The sequence below is a fragment of the Lagenorhynchus albirostris genome, chromosome 6 (genome assembly GCF_949774975.1).
Source record: "Lagenorhynchus albirostris chromosome 6, mLagAlb1.1, whole genome shotgun sequence".
Taxonomy (NCBI): domain Eukaryota; kingdom Metazoa; phylum Chordata; class Mammalia; order Artiodactyla; family Delphinidae; genus Lagenorhynchus; species Lagenorhynchus albirostris.
This window is the reverse complement of record NC_083100.1, coordinates 28481591-28498733: the sequence shown is the minus strand read 5'-3', so window position 1 is coordinate 28498733 and position 17143 is coordinate 28481591. Positions and strand designations below refer to the sequence as shown.

The window sequence follows — 17143 nt, the reverse complement described above, 5'->3', positions numbered from 1 at the left end:
GGGAGAGGAAATAGATTTGTGGTCAGTCTACTCAAACTTAGATTTATTCTTTGAATATAGGTTCTAAGTTTGAAGTTTTAATTCAATATAATTAACGATATTAATTCAGACAATATTTTTGATTATACCTATAATTAGAATATTATACTTTTCTACTAAGGCCTTGAGTATGAATTCTGTTCAAACCACTCACCCTACCATATTGTCCATTAATGTGCAACATAGATGGAGTATTACAAATTTTTCAGTTAAAGTCATTGATTCTTAATAAACATATCCAAAACTTGTGAAAAGGGGGAGGAAAAAAGTGAACTTCAGCTTTATTCTTTTAATGGGTTAAAATCAGAGGCAGTAGGCACAATGGGAAGATTCATTGGGTGGGGGCAGGATTTCAACAATGATAAGTTTTGGGGGTTGTTACTAGCCTCCTAGGTATGATTATTTTCTAGTCTTCACCACTAAACCTGAAGTCTACTAAGCAACCTTTCCCCTTGTAAAGATTGTAAAAGTCCATCTGTTCTGTCCTTAGTGCTGAATGAAGATAAATACTCTTATTCAGTGACCAATTGAAATAATACCTATGAACATTAAACTGTCAGTAGTGTTTTTTGCTACTTGACTTTTCTTGTATTTGCATCTTATAGCCTTAGGTTTGCCAGTGTGGTTTATTGAGGTTGTGAGCCAGCAGTGGTAAGGCCTTGATCATAAAGGACAGTTATCTCAAATTTTCAAGCAAGGTGAGAGGGAAGTAATCTGCTGGCAGCTAATATATCTAGGCTTTGCTCAGAGACTTCAATTCCGCCATCCTTTAGTGAATACTAGATGCTGGAAAGTTTGAATAGTTTCAGGAGTAGGCCTGTGGAAGTGTTTCTTTTGTAGGATCGAGCCAGTAGACTGTAAGTTGCTGATACATTAAATGAGTCCCCATAGGACTATAGACCACATCTAATTAAAAATTTTAAATGTTTTAGCACTAATATTTCCAAAGACAAATCGATATACTTTCATAATAGAAAAAAAAATTTTTAATAGAGGAAAACAGGATAAATAGCACCCGGAGCTCTACCAACTAGTCTATATTTTGGTACATTTCCTTACTATTTTTACTCCCCTCATATATATAGATTTTTGGTCAGAATTGACTTTTATTACGTGTAGTGTATGTCATATTATACCCTAATAGTAGTGACCTTAAAAGATAACCTGCTTCGTTTAGAATCAAAGTATTTGAATGAGTGAATTTTCATTTTTCATGCTGTATCTGTTTATTGAGATTCTAAAATTACACATTAACCAAATAACTTAAGGGCCATATCAGAGTTTTAGTTTAAAACATTTCTAGCTTGAAGGAGAAATTAGTCTTCCAAATAGTGGTACTTTTCAAATATGTTACATCTAGAACTTTTTGTTAATAAGGAGTAAGTGGCTTTGCATAAAGCATCTGAAGCAAGCAGAATGGTGTTTTATATACCATTTGGGTATTTCTGATGATTGGATACTGGCAATTTTTATTTAAATGCTCTGTATTTTAAAAAGCATCAACTAGATTTTCTCCCTGCCTCACCTTTCATGTATTCGTGGAGGACGCCGATGGGAGAGTGTGACAGCATGGTGAAGACTGTTTTATATTAGTAGGAGGAAGGAAGGCTCATCTGAATTAGTAAACAAACGAAAACCGAAAACAAAACCCAGCTTTAAAATCGTTTGTATTCTGTGGTATTAAAGGATGCTACTATTCCTTCCAGTTGCTTTCAGTGATTGGGATTTGGTTATTGGCCTTACTTTAAGGAAGAGAATTGTCCTAACGTAGTTTAGGCCATTTTAGTATTTGACTGTTGCCGTGTTCATGGGCTCTTCACAAATAAATGGATACTTCTAAAGTGTTTTAAAGATAGTTCATTCTCTAGAGGGTCTCAAAAAATTCTTTGTCACCTATCCAATACCACTGTAGATAAACTCTCACGAATTTGTATCTTTAGTAAGATTTACCTTCTAGTTGTAACTGATCTTAAATAATTTCTCAAACCCTTGTTGAATCCTAATTTGTTCCAGATTCTGTGCTCAGTAGCTGGAGGTAGGAGAAGAATCTTCCTAACCTGGAGAAGCTTGTTTACTTAAGAGAGTAGTACTATGCAAGCAGCTGAGACCATGGAACAGTTGGTAAATTAGATGTGTGAGTGTGCAGAAAGTGAGAAGTTTTGTGGTATGCCTGCTGGCAAAGGGATCCTAGAGGAAGATGGGGTCAAGCTTGCTGGGACAGGAGGAAGAAAAAGGCATTGCAGGCAGAGAGCAGCCTGGGTGAGGCAGGAGTGTCAGATAACACATAGAACAGAATTAGTACAATTTTGAAATGAATGGAAAGTATTCTCTGAGGTTCTCACTTGAGTAATGTAATGGCAGTCTTACTTAAACATGAAGTGAGAAGTTAAATTCTCCGAGTTGTTTTATCCGTTTTTTTGGATGCGAGAGAATCTTTAAGCAATACCTTTTTGTCCTCCCGATAAGGGAATTGAGGCCCAGAGAGACTTACGGCCCCCAGCTTTTTAGTGATAGAGCAGCTCTGGCATGCCCAGCCTCTGATTCGAAAACGTTTGTTTCGTCACACTGTCTCCTGAAGTAATACATTTATTACTGGTGTTCATTTACTGCAGTGAAATACTCCTATGTCGGTATTATATAAAGCATTACGTTTTATTGTAGTAAATGAATAGAAATAGGAAATCTCAGCTGCATTTCATTGCTTAAGGAAAAAACCCTGAAATCTTATTCTAAACTTTTTACATTATTATAAAAGGTAATTTATAATAGGTGCTTGCCAGGTTTGATTATAGGTACTATATCAAGGCAGCATTTTATAACTCATTTCTCAAAGCTCGTCTGTGGAAGTCAGAGTGTAGAGGTTTCCCATAGAGCTGCACATGATATCACACTCAGGGAGTTCATGGAGTGTAAGAAAAATCTTAATGCTTTATCGTTTGACATTTTAACCAAGGAAAAAAACACACTTTTATAGGTTTAACTTACTGTGACATTTTCTTCTATTTCCCTTCCCCTTCAGGTATCTCCAGGGCAGCTTACTAAAAAGTATAGCTCATGCTCAACAATATTTCTAGATGACAGCACAGTCAGCCAGCCTAATCTTAGAACCACAATAAAATGGTGAGTACAACTAGGTTGCCAAGGGCTGAGTGACAGACCCCCTTATCGCTAAAAGCATCCTAGCCATACATAATTTCATTCATTTGAATTGTCCTTTTCAGTGATCAGGTTAAAAAACTGGTGTCAACTATATATTGATTTCAAGGACCTAAATATGAATTTTCAGTTTCCATTGTAATCTTAGAGTGCATGATAGAAGGGAAAGCCAGTTAGCAAATAAGAAATCCCAGAAAAAGTATAAATCTTTATATGACGCATTTCTGTTGTTAAGACGTTGTTGAACATAATGAGAAAGAGAGGTACTTTTTATTGGCTATTTCTAGAAAAAGTTATTTCTTTATGAGCTGTAGTCCTAAAACAACGTATACTACTTTGGAAGCTACTCTTAGAAGAAGGAACAGATTGTCCCCTACTGGCACCAAAGTGAATCTGCATTTAAATTTAATTGGATTTTGTCAGATTTATCCCACTGTGCATTTTTTTTCCTGCACTATTTCTGTATGAAATTTTACTTCTTCCTGTCCCCCAAAGAGGGGGAAAATATATCAAACCAGTCTTAAGAAATACACACTCAAGCTTAATTTCTTTGTAGATGAAATTTGTTCAACTGAGGTTTTAACTTAATAGATAGATTTAATTTTTGTTTATATATATAAATATATCTCCAACACACAACTGTATCAATCACAGCAGAGAACAATAAAAGAGATGAGGTTTCAGAAACATGGCTGTGGTCAGGCTTATACTTAAGAAGACACGAACAGTGTCATGATGACGAAAACTATTCCTTAATTTCTGGGAGCACTTCATAGTCCACAATTGGAGACGCACTTTCAAAACACCCTAATGATGAACCTTTCAAGTTTATTTAAGAGAAAAAAGCCAAACGGGATGCAGCGCTTCTTGCCTCCTCCCTCGCGGTTGTCCACGAAACATTAACATATCCTTAGGATATGAACGTTGATTTTCCAGGACACAGTTTGGGAAATGCTATTTGAAAATATTAATATCCTTATCCTTAATTTTATTTTTCGTCTTAAGTTCATATGCTAATTATATTTTAATTGGTTTTTAATGTGCCAGCTTTTTTTTAGCTATTTAAATTATCAGTAACTTCTACTTTAATTAAAGACAGCAGGTTCACAGTCATAATAATGTAACTTTCCTCTCTTGCTTACAATAATAGTTGCAGTCAAATCATGTTTCAGCAAAAACTGAGCCCCATCTCTCTCTAAAGTCCTGAGTTTGGGCACTTATCACATAATCACTGAATGTTTTTATTCAGCCAAGACACTGAATCTGTGGGTACAAAAACCACTCTACTTTGGCTAGAGTCACGGCTTCTTTTGAATTCGAAAGAGTCTGATGTCCAGTATATAATTCAAAAGTACTTTGAAGATTAACCTTGCTCAGGGACTTCCCGGGTGGTGTGGTGGCTAAGAATCCACCTGCCAACGCGGGGGACACGGGTTCGAGCCCTGGTCTGGGAAGATCCCACATGCCGCAGAGCAATTAAACCCGTGCGCCACAACTACTGAGCCTGCGCCATAGAGCCCGCGAGCCACAACTACTGAGCCTGCGAACCACAACTACTGAAGCCCATGCGCCTAGAGCCCATGCTCCGCAACAAGAGAAGCCACCACAATGAGAAGCCCATGCAGCGCGATGAAGAGCAGCACCCGCTCGCGGCAACTAGAGAAAGCCTGCGTGCAGCAACAAAGATCCCACGCAGCCAAAAATAAATAAAATTAAATAAAATTAAAAAAAAAAAAGATTAACCTTGCTCAGACAAGTAGGTTTCATCCTTTTTTTTTCCAACCTATTCTACTTTTTGGAAGTATAGTAAATTTTAATTTGCTCTCATTAAGTTTTAAAAATGATCATTCATCACATATATTATTGGTGAAATAAAGGTTTACTGAGAAAATAAATAGGGCCAGTTGGCTTTTAGGAATGATTTTGAAAATGTTTATCATGGGGTTAGTTTTCAGTGGGGTAGTTGTTCTCAGTGGGGTAGGTGAGCCTTATTAGAATCACTTATGCAACTTTTCAAGATATATGTTTCAGGATGCACAAAGTCCACCCGCCTGCCCCTGCCTCCAAGACACAGTGTCTGCCTGTCTGTCTGTCTGTCTCTCTCTCACCCATGCACACACACCTTTTGACAGGATGGGGAATGATGTGAAGCATGAGCACATGGACCAAAGCATCCCGAGTGGTTCTCTGATCTTAACCCTAACTCATTCATTCCTAAACTTTGCTGCACACTGCAGTCATCTGGGGATCTTTAAAAACAATCCTGATGCCCAGGTCATACCCAGTGCTGGTTAAATCAGAACATCTTGAAGCAGAAGCCAGGCAGTTTTTAAAGCTTCTCAGATGAGCCCAGTGTGCAGCTGAGCTTGGGAGCCACTATTTGGTTAGAGGGCAGGAGAAAGAGAACTGCTTCTGATAATTAGTGGGACCTTGGGTAAGTCAGTTTTAAGCCTTGGTTCCCTTATCTGTAAAATGGGTTGTTTAATTAAATGTCATCTACGGTTCAGTGGTCCTTTCCATCATAAAACTTCTAATTCTGTGATTTTAAAATCAATTTGAAGATGAAACTTTGAAGCACTATAGAAGTATCCATCTTTGATGCTAACAGTGTTACAGGCCTTAATACAAGTGCTAAGATTCTATAGACCTATTATAAAATTCAGATTTGCCTTCCCTCAGTTATTTTGAGTTTCATTTTAGACACTGAGAACAAAGGGGAGCATAGAACTTAACCAGAGAACCCCTTTGTTGCCTAATATACAACATCTGTGAATAACTTAGGAATATAGTAACTTAAAAAAGAGTACTTAAGGGGCTTCCCTGGTGGCACAGTGGTTGAGAGTCCACCTGCCGATGCAGGGGACACGGGTTCGTGCCCCGGTCTGGGAAGATCCCACATGCCGCGGAGCGGCTGGGCCCGTGAGCCGTGGCCACTGAGCCTGTGCGTCTGGAGCCTGTGGTCCGCAATGGGAGAGGCCACAACAGTGAGAGGCCCACGTACTGGCAAAAAAAGAAAAAAAAAAAAAAAAAAGAGTACCTAAGGAATTGTATCTATCTGTTCGTTAATAGTTTATTTAAAATAATTTGGAAATACCTGTCTTTAATAGTATACTGTGCAGTATTATGCTGTATTATTAGCACTGCTTATTTCAGGATAGCTAGACCTATCATCAGTTTTGTGGCTATAAAATTTTGCTATTAAATTTTCTAATAATTATGTAAAAGTGATTTTAACTCATTTTGGTATATTTATTATTTACTTTTAGGGAAATAATGGAAAACGGATGGGTAGGTGGATAGCGAACTAAATCAGCTGAAATGCAGGGGCTAACCAAAAAAACGACACACACACACACACACACACACACATACAAACTACTATATGGCTTAAATTTAAGCATGTGTCTAGATAGATATAACTTGTACATGACAGAAGGTTTTGTGGGTAGAAGGACAAATGACAGGGGAAATATGTAATAATTTATATATTATAATAATCAACCAAAACATGCCTTCTAACAGCATATCTAGCATTTTGGGTCTCCTAATTTTGCTAAAAGCCGAAGAACCTAAAACAAGGGGGAAAGCACCCATGTGGTACTGTTCTGAATTAGAGGATTTCAGGGCCACTGGGCCTCTGGAAGGTCTTCCCTCCTTGCTAACCCCTTTTTAAAAATGTCTTCAGGCCTGATATGATAAAAATCAGTTATTACAATGTATTTTTTTCCCTCCACAGTGTGACCTTAGCAATATATTACCACATAAAGAACAGGTGAGCTCTTTTAAAACCTATCTTGTTATTCCAGCTAATTAATTTACAAGGTATCAAGTTTAGTGTTAGGTAATAACTATAGGCGTTACTGGCATAAGCTTTCATTATTAGAGTGCTTTTGTTACAATATTGAAGTGAATCATTTTTATCTTAGGACTCTTAATTCTTAAGTTACCGAGCATCCCAAAGAGTGTTTATTTATATGGGTTATATTGATAATTTACTGTATTAGAAATTGAAATTGAGAATTTAAAAAATTAAATCCATTGTATGTTAAAACAGGGTTTTCCTTAGCACTATGGAAATTTTGAGCTAGATAATGCTTTGTTGTGGGGTGTTGTCCTGTGTGTTATAGGATATATAGCAGCACCCTTGGCCTCTGCTCACTAGTTGCCAGTAGCACTTTCTTCCCTCCACATTACGAAAACCAAAACTGTCTCCAGCCATGGCCAGAAGTCCCCTGGGGGACGAAATCACCCCTGATTGGGAACCCCATGTTTAACATAAGTCATTTTTTTTAATGAAAAATAACTATTTTCCACGACAAAAAATGTTGAGAGAAAAGTATCTCCTTAATAGAAGACAGCTGATTCTCATATCTGTTCTGTCTTCAGTCATTTGTTTTGAAGAAACAATATGAAGAAGATCCAGCCACGTGCAGATATATAGTTGGAAAAAGGTGTATTTTTAAAGCCTTCAGATAATTTGGTATATTCTTTGATACTGTACCAAAAGTCTGCATGTGCTAGTTTCTTAAATTAGTTAAAATGGAATTCTAAATCATATCAATGAACTTGTAGTAAATACTATGTTAAATTAATACCCATTGATCTGTCATGCATACTGAGTAGATCTTTTTACCTGTACGTGACTTTATAATATTATACGTTGGTCATTTGGAAAGTATTGGTTCACATTTCTTTAGACCGTGTCAAAAACTCACTTTTGTTAGTATCACCACCAATCTTACCAGAAAAGTCTTTTAAGTATTGAGAAGTTGTCAAGTTCACAATAGAAGGTACAAGTTTTCCAAAAATCCTGATATTCTTAGCTTGATGGCTTGAATTTTATCATTGGCAACAAGTAACTTTAGAGTTATTTTCCTTGAAGTGACAGGCTCACTTTGTTCATATTTGAAAGAATGACTGTCAGTTGTACATTCAAATAACGATGGTGTTCGATGAAAAAAGTGTTTCAAATAAAGATGGTGTTCTATGAAAAAAATGACTTACCACTAAGTCACAAGTGCTTTTCCTTAACACAGCCATATTTCAGTATGTAAAAGTGCTTAATGCATACTTCCCACTTATTCAGAATATTAAAAAGAAGGACCAAGGTTTAAGGACACTATTAATTTTTACTCTTTTATCAAGGATGTTCTTAAAGCAGAGTTTTAACTGCAAGTGGCAGTGAACAATTGAATGACTTCTAATTCAGTTTGGTACCACTGCCTTGATTCATGCTCAGAAACCAGCAGTTTTACCCACTTTTGCTTTTATACATCCATAGCAAATGTCACACAGTGTGAAGGGCAGGTAGTGTCTTAGTATTCTTATAAAAGCAGTTTTGACCTCTGGGCCTCCCGAAGAGGGGATAGGGGAGAATCCCAGAGGCCTGCAGACCACATTTAGAGAACCGCTGTTTAAATGAGCACAATGTATTAGTGTGGTGAAATTTTAAATAAAAAGCCTGGTTTCTTTTAAAATAAAAAGACAATTACATTTTTAACTCAAACTATTTAAGAGACAGGAAGAAATACACAATAAGAATATAAAGAACTAAAGAGAAAAAAAATGGGAAAAAACCATGAATGTCATATTCACATTCATTGAAGTTAGAAGAATTTATTGCCCACCACCACTGCTTTGTAAGATGTTCTTGCATATTCCAGTGTGAGGTTAGAGGAGTGAAAATATATTGGCTTACTAGCATTGCCTGTTAGGGAGGGTCAGTGCTTATTAAGGCAACTCTGGCTGGTTGTTGTAGAAAAGATTTCACGGAACTTGATGTGCTGAGTAAAAATAGGTTAGGAAACCTTTCTAAGGGCGGAATCCAGGAGAAGAGTTTATACAACTGTTTGCTTTGTTGAAGGTTAAGCTTCCTCTACCCCTCTCTCTACTCCTAGCAGATATTTTACTAAGATAGTAACTCCTGAATTAATTTTTTAAATGCACATTCTTATTTTATAGAGATGCAGATAGATCCTTGGATATTTTTGATGAGAGATCACATCCACTCACAGTAAGTGTCAGTTTTATTGAAGTTGTACTTTTCTCTTACACAGTTGTGTTTATTTCATGCTGATTTGCTTTGAAATTAATTACTAGAAGAAAATTACTTCCTCCAGCTCGAAGTCAGATTCATCTTCCTTTAAGTCTTCTTCCCCCCGCCATGTTGTGTCTAGTCATTTTACCGAAGGCATGTTGTATAAGGGGTTGATGGATAAGAACCGAGTTGCACTTTGTATGAATAGTGAGCAGGTAAGTAAACATACCCAAGTAACAGAAAATGTATCTTTTGAAAGGATGATTTTCCATAGCATCAAACAATATAAATATTTGTAAATAAACCTAATATGGTAAGACCTTTAAGAAGAAAATTAGAAAACTGTTTAAATTTTAAACCAATTAAAATGACCAAGTTTTAAAATTCACTTCTTTGGGTGCTATGTGGCCATATGTGGCTGGTGACTGCTGTATAGGACAGCACATTCTTAGAGCCTTATGGTTACAGGACACTGGAAATGTGTGACAGAAAATGTGACATATGGTGATCAGCAAGACTTTTGAGCCTAAAAATATTGGGTTGGCCAAAAAATCTGTTCGGTTAGTGAATATATTGTCCAATAAAATTCTTGGTGAAAATGAAAACTGTGTCTTTTATTTTTACTTAAAACCAATTGAACTTTTTGGCCAACCCAGTAGTTTACATTTGGTTAGAATTCTGTGGGGAGGAAGGTGGAAATACATAAATTTTCTGAGGTTGTGCCTGTATTTTTCTTTAATGAATGGTGGTGAGTATTGGATCTCTGTGGTATTTTAGGATCCCACTGTTTATATTTAAAAGGCTACAAGACATGTCACCCAATCAAAATTCTTTTAAGGGGCACGTGGGCCCAAGTGTGAAGACTGCTATCTTAAGGGTACTTTTAAGTATTTTTCTTCAATGGACACTTACATTGCATGTTTTCTCCTTTTCAGCGAGAAAAGGTTCCAGAGGAATACTTTAAGCATGATCCTGAACACAAATTCATTTACAGATTTGTTCGTACTCTTTTTAGTGCCGCACAACTAACTGCTGAATGTGCAATAGTAACTTTGGTAAGATTTTTTCTTTCATAAAGCGTCTGTAGAAATTTCTGTCTTGTACACATGGTATGGTCCTGTTTTTCCCAAATGAAAGTAGGTTCCTGAAATGATCATTAGAACTTTATTAAGAGAAACCTATCAAAAGAAAGTAAAGTATACACATTTGAGCTTTAATAATCATTATGATTTTAAATGTTGCCATTGCTTTTCTCATCACAAAACAATTGCTATTAAAGGCAGCAGGAGAGATTTCTGGCTTCTCCTTCCACACCTGAGGACACACATGCACGTGCAGTGCACACACGCACACACAGACGACGCATGCTGTGGTGGTAGGGTGGGGCGATAACTGAACTATCTGGTCCACAGGCAGAAACGGGTTCCCTGTAGTTTGAAGCTGAGTCCCAGACTGTACTGCCTAGGCAGTTCTGATGTGTGTCCTGATTGAGAACTACTGCCCTCAATTCTCTGTTCCTCGGATAATGGTGTTAACCATCCCTGCTGTCCTCTTACTGCCTGCATGTGAAGTTGCCCAGGATTAGGGTGCCAGTAGTGCTTCAAAAGGCTTTACTCTAGTTAGCCTGCTAAGCTACAGCTGTAAGGACCTTTTTGTCATCCATTCTGAATTCCTATGGTAAGATTTTATCATTTGAATAATAAATCATATTCAAGTGAGAGGTAATTGGGATTGTTTTACTCCTCCCTATAGCAAACCTGTAGGGGGGAAAGTCAGCTGCAGGGCCTGCGGGGAAGGAATACTTAGGCCATTCACTGCCTGCTCCTATCAAGGCAGAATTTAGGAGAGGAGGCTTGTCCTTTTGAAAAGAGACCCCTCAGTGGGTACTGGATCAGGCACAGGCCTTTTCTTGGAGCTACAGGCCACTTGGAGTGCTTAGCACATGGTTGAGAGAGGCAGGAATGGTGCTTGCATGTGGAGAGCTAGGAAATGCAGGAAGGAGAGCATTTGGGTTGGAAGAGGGGCATTTCTTTGTAGCCAAGTTAAGCTTGATGTACCTGTGAGACAGCAGAATGGCAGTGTCTAGTAATCATTTGAATATATAGCATTGGAGCATGAATCTGAGTTAGAGGGAGGGAATTAAGTGTAGCTGTTCAAATGCAGAGAAAGTATGTAAAATAAAAAGTGGATGGGCTTCCCTGGTGGCGCAGTGGTTGGGAGTCCACCTGCCGATGCGGGGGACACGGGTTTGTGCCCCGGTCCAGGAAGATCCCACATGCCGCGGAGCGGCTGGGCCCGTGAGCCATGGCCGCTGAGCCTGCGCATCCGGAGCCTGTGCTCTGCAACGGGAGAGGCCACGGCAGCGAGACACCCGCGTACCGCAAAAAAAAAAAAAAAAAAAAAAAAAGTGGGTAGAAGATAGATCTGTAGGGACTATCAGCACTTAAGGGACAAATCCCCAGAGGAGCCGCTACAGTGGTAGGAAACCCAGCAGAAAATCATAAGAGACACCAGGAGAGGTTCAAGAAGGAGAATGTGGTCCAAACGCTAAATGCTACCAAGAAGTTGCTCGTGTCATAAATACCCACCGAATACCTACTCTGTGTCACTTTTCTCCATGTGGGGGGTGGAGGAGAGAATAGGTTGGATAAATAAAGTTCTTGCCTTTATGGAGCAACTGTGGAAGACGTAAATGTTTTTTTTTTTTAATTGGAGTACAATTGATTTACAGTGTTGTGTTAGTTTCAGGTGTATAGCAAACTATGTTTTTTTTTAATGAGTATTTTTAATTTTTATTTATTTTTATTTATTTTTTTTGGCAGTACACGGGCCTCTCACTGTTGTGGCCTCTCCCGTTGCGGAGCACAGGCTCCGGACGCGCAGGCTCAGCGGCCATGGCTCACGGGCCCAGCCGCTCCGTGGCATGTGGGATCCTCCCGGACCGGGGCACGAACCCGTGTCCCCTGCATTGGCAGGCAGACTCTCAACAACTGCGCCACCAGGGAAGCCCCAATGAGTATTTTTTAAAAGATGACTATTTCAAGTAGTGGTAAAAACCATGAAGAGAAAGCAAGGTAAAGAGATAAAGTGATTAGAGGGGCTTCCTAGAAAGATCAGGAAGAGCCTCTCTGAAGAGGTGATGTTTGAACCCAGCACCTGGCTGAACTGAGGGAGAGCAGGAACGCTGGCATGACGGGCAGAGGGGACGAGGGCAAGGCTCTGAGACAGGAACATGCTGTGTGTTCAAGGAAAAGCAAGGTGGCCATTGTGATCAGAGTGAGGAACGAGGGAAAGAACATAGGTGATGAGGTCACAGAAGGACAATGCCGTACCGCACAGGGCCTCGTAACTTGCAGGCCACGGGAAGAAGGTATTTGATGGGAAACCTCTGGCAGATCTGGAGCAGCCACACAAAGTACTCTTAATTTAAGAGGCTCTCCTGGCTGCTTTGGGGAGAACAGACTGTACTCTGTTGGGAGGCAGAGTGGAGGCAGAGAAGTTAGGCAGTGGCAGCGATACAAGTCAGAAGTGACAGACAGAAAAGCGGTCAGGGTACCAGTGAAGGCAGAGATAACAAGAAGTTCTAACAGATGGGAGCAGGATAACTCAAGTGCAGGTTTTTGGTCCCAGCGACTGGGCGTGTGGCAGTGCTCTTTCAGTATGAGGGAAGGCCTGGAGAGTGGAGCTCTGGGTGGTTTGTGTGAAGGCACCGGTGACCATGGCAAGAGTAGCCTCTGTAGAGTGGTAGCGGCAGGAGGCTGACTGAAGTGGGTTAAGGAGAGGATGGGAGATGAGGACGCCGTCTGGGGGACAGGCGGGGGACAGGCTGGGGACATGTAAGCATTCACACTGGAGGAAGCCTCTGACAGAGAGGGAGAAGTTGTTCAAAAAGAGACTAACTGTGCGAACTGTTCTGCGGAAGTGAGATGGGATCAACTTCATTCAGAGAAGAGTTAGCTTCAGTGAAAAGAAAGAAATCTCGCTTCCTCCGAGACAGGAGGGCAAGTGGGATAAATGAATATCGGCACGTGTACCAAGTTTGCCAGTATAAAGGTGAGAGGAAGTTGAGACATTGCCGGTGTCGTTTCAGTGCCTCTGATTAGTCCCACAAAGTAGAGAGTTGAAGCTTGCAGGGAGAGTCGTTCTTAGGGTACTAGAGAGTGCTGAGTTCTCTGGGGAATGGGAGCAGAATTTCACTAAGAACATATAATCTCAATACCCGTGTTTGAAAACACAGTAGAGTTTGGGGAGCGTTGGCGAATCTGAGCTGTCAATCTGATAACCCTTCAGAGAGTAAACATACTCTTTAAAACTGGACATTTTTCTTTTTGTCAAATGGCATATATACTCTTCTGCAGAGGTAACAACAAATCACAGCTTACCTCTATAATCTTTACTCAGCTGTTAACTCCATCCAGTTCTTTGTAGGATAGACATTTGATACATGTAAAAGAAACCATGAAATCATCTCACAAACCAGCAGGTTTAGAGGAGCCCCAGGGATACAGACACAGGCAGCTCTTCCCACCTTAAAACCCAAAGAATTGACTAAGCTGCAGATTATGGAAGACAGAAATGAATAATGAAATGATAATGGAGATGTGAAAAATAGGGGATATGAAAAGGACTACCCTTTGTATGCATGTGTGTTCCTTAAAAAGGCACTAAAATATGGGAATACTCCACAGTTGTAAAGCCCCTTTGTACTGCCTGTCCTGCTGTGCCACACAGCAGCCACTGGGAGGCTCTCTTGACCACCAGTTTTTATCTTCAAGTTCATGCCACAAAAGGACTGGTTACTCTGAAGAGAAGATAAAGATGTGCTCAGTCTTACCAGAATTTTACACACTCAAGCATTATGTAAAATCGCCATGCAGCCACCACCAGTCTGGTAGGTACATTGCACGTGGTAGGCACTCAAGCATTTACTGAACAGTTGAAATCGACCCTGGGCTGTATGTGCTGCCTTTTACAAGTGGGTAGGTAATAATACAATGCGTGTCTTTAGAATGCCCTTTGCTGAGATGTCCTTTCATTCCTGTGACCAAAATTGGGTTGGAAATTCACACGGGCAGAGTAGAAATATCAGACTAACAGAAACATCTGACTTATAACCGTGACCTGGCCTCTGCCCTTGGCTTGTCTGAGCAAAGTCTTTGCAGAACCTAGGAATAAAAGGCATGTCAAAAAGAGATGAAATCTGTCATTCCTAACAGTTCTTATCACAGCACTTAAACTGAACTAAAATCAAAGATCAGTGCTCTACTTTTGCAGGTTTACTTAGAAAGGCTTTTAACTTATGCTGAGATCGACATTTGCCCCACTAACTGGAAAAGAATTGTTTTGGGAGCCATTCTTCTTGCCTCCAAGGTTTGGGACGATCAGGCTGTATGGAATGTGGACTACTGCCAGATCCTCAAGGACATTACAGTTGAGGACATGTGAGTTTGTAAGGTTACGGTGAACTTTGTAACCATTTTCCAATGCCTCATTTGCTCCCATAAAGTTTACATTTTAAGAAATGTTACATTGTGCAGAGAGCTGAAATAGACATAAAATTACAGCCTTCCTTCTATCTAGCTGTAGTATAACAATTGGTATTTCCCCTCATTAATTGGTAGGTCTTGATGTGTTATTGTTGTAATATTCTGCTTGATAAATTGAAATTATTTTTCTGGTGGTTTTTGCCAAACATTTTACAAGCTCACTACCAGAACAACATGGTACAGCAAGTAACTTCACAGCTTTCTTAAAGCTGTCTATCAGGTCCAGTCCATTTTTAAGGGGCACATGCCTGGTCTTTGAAGCAAGTGGCCACTGTTAAGGTCTTAGGGCCTCTAGACTACTGACAGGTTATAATTTCAACCTGAGTCACACATTGTGTATTTGCTTTTGCTGGTCTTTTCCTCCTTTTTATCTGAGATTCTGTTGTTACAGAAACTATGATGTACAGGTAGCCACATATAAAGGTTTCAGATCCCTGTGTTCCTGTCTCCTCCCCTAAAGTCTGCTGAGTTAGGAAACACCTGCCTCTCAGGTAGGCCGGGAAGCATCACTGGGGCCTCACCCAGGGCACTCAGCAAACACAGCAGCAGCACTTTGTGGGGCCTTGAGTTAACTAGGCAGGTTCTCCTCACAGATGGCGCGCTCACATTGGCATGAAACACCAGGCTTCCAATCTGGCTCTGGTGAAGGGCCCCAAGGGTGGGAAGCAGGATGAGCCAGAGAGGTAATTCCAGCAGACTCTCGAAGTGCCCGCTTGACAGTGAAAATGTTTTTGTGGGTGGCATTCAGGGAAATGTGAAAGGACACCTGTTGATTATATTGGACAGCAGAGGCCGATCAAGATGGCAGGCAGGGGCAAGAGTTTGTTTTTGTTACCTTTGCCCCTTACTCTAGATAATTCAGAATTACCAAAGTGCATATTTACAGCTGAAGCGAGGAAAGTTGTGACTAAGAGATGGGATCAGTGACTGTCAGTAGCTGTCAAAGTGGCTTTTGGTGAAAATGTCCACTTCGGTGATAATGTAGGCCGGGTGGTCATGGTGATATTGCTGGTAGCAATCTTAGCAAACAGTGTAACAGCAGATAATGAATTTGAAATGAATAGAAGTACTTTTGGAAGTTGCAGAAACTAAAGTGACGTTGACCAACACTATCATCAGTCTTTAAACTGGTCCCTTGAAGGAAGGAAAATTTGTAATCGTGAACACCATCCCTGCCATGATGGCAGCTGAAATTTTCTCAGAGTCTGCAACTGAGCTGACTGGGGCTCTGGTTCCAGGTACAACATCAGAGAACATGCAGGGAAATGTGTGGGTGTTCATAGATGTGAGCCCAGGAGCATTGGCGGTAGTGTCCAGCTATGAAGAAACTACTTCTAAACAACGCTTTTCTGTGTAGAACAGAGAATCACCAGGAGTTATGTTTATAATAGGCTGCTTTTGTTTATGATCTTTGGAAGTCGGAAAGCATTACAGCAAAGTGTTTAATACACATTTGTTTCATCCCTCTGCTGTTGACCGCTATTTGTAATGGTCTCATTTTGAGTCTGAATTGAAAAATTGCTGCCTATCTGCTTTTCTTTAAAACTTTCTAACATCTATGTGTCTTGTTAAATATATATTTCCCTTCAAAAGAGTAAGTTAAACTGAGCAGCTGCTGTTCAGAAAATTTGCTGCGCCTGTAAATGGTATGCTCTTCAGCCATCTAGCCATTTAAAAAACAACAAAAAACACAGAAGATGCATATTCTATAGGCATAATGCTTTTCTTCAGTGATTAAAGCTCTATTAATAGACATGTTAATCCTATGAAGTACTGTATTTCCACACAATTAAAATGTATTAGTGGAGAAAATATAAAAGGGATAGTGAAGTGCATTTATTCCTGTAGTAAATTAAGTCCTGATTAGCTGATTATCAAAACATTATCTGATTTACATTTCTATAGACTTCTGGCCGTATGAACAGGAAATTAATTTTGGAAGTAGGTTCAGTTAGGTTTAAAGTTCAACAAATGAGAAACCTCATTTCTGCTCATACTCTGCTCTCCATACAGGAGAACATGGAGCATTTGTTGATTTATCCAATGGATAAAATATTAACACTTTAAAACCAAGAAACCAAATGTATTGTAAAATAATCCACTCGCATGTTTGTTTGGGTATTTATCATTTTTATATAATCAACTCTCTAAAGTGATTGCTGTGAAAAGTGGTAAGATTTACTCTAATTTTATAGTTATTTACTTAAACATTTGGCAAGCAAATGGCTGGATATGGTCATATAGCAGAAGCCTGCTCCCAACACTCTGCTTTCCCACTTCATTGAATTCGCTCCCTGTGGGCGTGTGCAGTCTGTCCTGGCACCTGGCAGGGGGCGGTAGGTCTGAACATCCTGGGCTGCCCTCC

At 39.7% G+C, this 17143-nt stretch overlaps 1 protein-coding gene across 4 annotated transcripts in view; it reads left to right on the top strand.

Annotated features, from left to right (window-relative positions):
- CCNYL1 (cyclin Y like 1) overlaps positions 1-17143 on the top strand; it is a 42974-nt gene that overhangs the window by 14163 nt on the left and 11668 nt on the right. For 2 of the 4 annotated variants that reach the window (XM_060152206.1, XM_060152208.1), the window contains exons 4-8: positions 3059-3159; positions 6932-6967; positions 9157-9208; positions 10168-10287; positions 14507-14673. In XM_060152206.1, coding sequence (XP_060008189.1) covers positions 3059-3159; positions 6932-6967; positions 9157-9208; positions 10168-10287; positions 14507-14673 — 476 coding nt within the window. The remainder of the gene's footprint in view (positions 1-3058; positions 3160-6931; positions 6968-9156; positions 9209-10167; positions 10288-14506; positions 14674-17143) is intronic. The other 2 variants (XM_060152209.1, XM_060152210.1) reach the window with 2 other exon arrangements.